A 3,169-nucleotide genomic window follows, 5' to 3' on the forward strand; every position below is an offset into this window, starting at 1 on the left:
CCCCACCACCCAGCTACTTGGTGGTAAAAGATCCATGCAAATCAGCTGGTAAGTACGCCTATAATATATACGTATACATACTATACGCATATATATGTATGAATATTTAACTTCAGGGACACGCGGTAGATGACTAGGTATGGCGAGTTAACCAGCGTCCAAGAGAGGGTGGTGGGGAGGCTCAAGAGGACTTCTGTCTAGTTTCAGCGGGGCGACTTGTTCCCTATGCCACTGAACAAAAAGGGTGGTGCATGATATTCAGCCCTTTTACTAGGGGATGTGCCAGCCAGGCAACCGGACCAGCCAGCCAAACCCCAGAGCAGAGAAGTCGGAGACAAAGAGAAGAGAACGAGTGGACGAATGGAACGGACGTAACGGAACCGTCCGAATTCACGGCTCATTGCAGCACAGCAATATGGGCGTTCTTTATTTTCTAGCGCCGGAATAACTTTTGCCGCTCGTATTTCTTTCCTTTTCCGTTCCCTCTCATTTTATTTCGCTGTCGCCCACCTTCTTCGGCCGTGTCGTTTTGTTTCTCGCGGCTCGTTTGTCTGCATTAGTGGGATGGTTCGATGCCGGTGATAAATAACGCGGCGAAGCAGCGGTACAAAAATTCTGTCGCTTCCGCGCGGGACTCGAGGGAAAGCTGAAATTTGGCGCATTGGACGCGTGCTGACGCGTGACCATCCGATACGTCAAAATGATATTGTCATTGTTGCCGTTGCGTATTTTTCATTGTGCGCGGGAAGAATGAAAAACGTCGTCAAGTCGACCGTAAGTGAACGAAGAAGAATCATTTTCAGATCCAAGACCCTATCTCAAGGACTTTACAAGTTATATCCCCCTTAGCCATGAGATTTCGAAATTCGAGACAAGGGTCAATCGATAAAAAGGGCAAAGTTCTAAGGTACCCGTAAGTCAAGGTAGGTCCTGGCGAAACGTAGGCTCCGGGAACGATAAGGAGCCACGCTTCTCAATTCGAGGAACAAAGACGTCGGTGACTGGAGGAAGGAGTTAAGCATTGCCAGAGGCGGCTTTATGGGAAGTGATTCAATTCCATTTAAAAGCACGGTTTGAAGGGTGCTTCCCATAGCATACTGTCGGTGTGCCTTATCTAGGGTGGTCGTGTTAAACCGTGGCTCGTGACTTCGCATACTAAACGAAGGGACTCCCTGTAGACGGTACAAGCGGAGCCAGCGTCACTTCTTAGTGGTGGGTATCTGACGCATCCGAGCTGTCAAATAAAATTTGGCCCGGCGAAAGTGAATGTGCGGTACGTTTCCGCTTGTCCTGCACGTGCAGCCAGTAATTTACGTGCGGTTATCGTTTCCGAACTTCGTAGCCAGGATAGTGGATTTCTTAGGATGCCTAAGAGGGTGAAACTTCCCCCTAAAGAGACACCTACAGAGAATCATATGAAATCAGGTACATACCTTGTCACGAAGCATATCCCGCACCCTGGTGGCCTGACTTCTACTACGGTGAAGTTCCAGCTGAAGTTCCAAGCACCTTTCCTGCCAGTTAAGCTCCTCCGCGGTACCGGAGTAGCCGTCGAAGCTCTTGGAAGCACCGTAACCGGGTCGGGCGTCCAATTTATCCTTTTTGTGCTGCTCGGACCGATCGGCGAAGAGACGATTTTCCGCAGTGAAGTGTCGACTGGGTGCGACTTCGGCGCGTCCCGAGAGCGACAGTGTCCTCTCGAACTGCCGTGAGGAGGGTCCTGGGTCAAAGGGCGAGCGACCTCGATTGAGATTCTGTATGTCGTGGGCCTTGTTCTCGAAGCTGGTAGGCCCAAAGTCCGTGTGCGCTGCGAAGCCGCGTTTATCGGCATATTCAACGTGGCCGCTGGACTCGGAGGTGAAGTTGTAGGGGCTGTTCTTGGACTTGGCGTCCTTGAGCTCAACGTAGCCCGCACTCTTGGCCGTCTCCGTGAAGGACTTATCCTTCTGAAATAGGAGATTGGAGACGTTCACGTACGGCGAGTCCCGGAAGTGCACAGGACTGTTGTGTGGTCTCGGTGGAGGCGTCGGGGCCTGACGCACCCTCCTCGGTAGCAATCGTGGACTCTCGGGTCCACCGGGATACAGACGCGGCGAGTCAGCCTGACCAGGATGTATCCGGCCATTCTCGGATGAGGAGCTTGCGGTAGCCCTCGGTACATCCTGTCCGCAGTCGTGCCGCGTGCCCAGACGTGGACTGCAGGGCGCAGAGTTAGAGCCGAAGTCCGAGGTGAGACGGGCGATTGGGTCCAGGATCTGGGAGAGCCGACGGGCCGGTGAGCCACGTATCTCGTCCATCCTTACTTCGACGTCGATCGTCCCACGTTGCGCGACACCTGGATGGACATCTTCACGAGCTGCTTCCTTCTTCTCGGATCACGTTAAACGTTCCGCCTTCTGACAGAGGGCGACCATGTCGCGTCACTCTCTCTCCTTAGAGGGAGACTTTGCCGGCGTCTGGCGCGTCTCTCGCTGCCCCGGATGGCTCCGACCTGAAAGCAGAGGCGCAAGAGTTTCTATCAATTTCGAGTACCACGCCTAGCACTTCGCTCCCTGTGCCTTTATTTCCGTACAGACTATATTCTATTTCGTTCCTTCGCTCCACTTCGCGAAATACAGCCAGCCTATGTATATTCCTATCATCCGTCGGCACTTCCAGACCCACGAGCCAGTCGCTACTACTTCGGAATGCGCCGTGCAATATCGACAGTCCTCGCTGTCGAGATGGGGTAAGTTTTGCCGGCGGCGGCTCGACAGTCACCGCCACAGGGTCAGCCCGGCACCAAGTGGAAGGGAAATATTAACTCACGCGAAGTGTTTGCGCTACTAAATTGAAAGCTGCAACTCTTTGGGGGGTTGTCTCCCGAAGCGGTTGTACTGAAGAGAGACAGAGAGGGGGAGAGAGAGAGAGAGAGAGAGAGAGAACTTTCAAAGGGTCACGATTGAAAGAATCACGAGTTAAAGAAAGAGATCGTATACCAAGAGAACGAAAGAGAAACGTATAGCGCGGAGGGCAGCAGGCTACTAAGTTTATTTTAAGGTCGACACTAAAAAGGGGCAAATGAAAAACCGGATGGTGACTCGAGTGGATATCATCCTGTGTTCTGCAATTACCGAGACGAGCACAGAGTTAACGGATGTACCAGAGAATAAAAATAAAAAGGAGGGGG

The 3,169-nt window shown here is 52.4% G+C and overlaps 1 protein-coding gene across 7 annotated transcripts in view; it reads right to left on the bottom strand.

Moving 5' to 3' along the window:
• LOC107267173 (uncharacterized protein CG43867) overlaps window positions 1-3,169 on the bottom strand; it is a 55,246-nt gene that overhangs the window by 46,165 nt on the left and 5,912 nt on the right. For all 7 annotated transcript variants that reach the window (XM_025084424.1, XM_015738504.2, XM_015738505.2 and 4 more), the window contains exon 2: window positions 1,434-2,491. In XM_025084424.1, coding sequence (XP_024940192.1) covers window positions 1,434-2,297 — 864 coding nt within the window. In that variant the 5' untranslated portion in view covers window positions 2,298-2,491. The remainder of the gene's footprint in view (window positions 1-1,433; window positions 2,492-3,169) is intronic.

This window comes from Cephus cinctus, unplaced genomic scaffold, assembly GCF_000341935.2.
Source record: "Cephus cinctus unplaced genomic scaffold, Ccin1 Ccin1_scaffold0351, whole genome shotgun sequence".
Lineage (NCBI taxonomy): Eukaryota > Metazoa > Arthropoda > Insecta > Hymenoptera > Cephidae > Cephus > Cephus cinctus.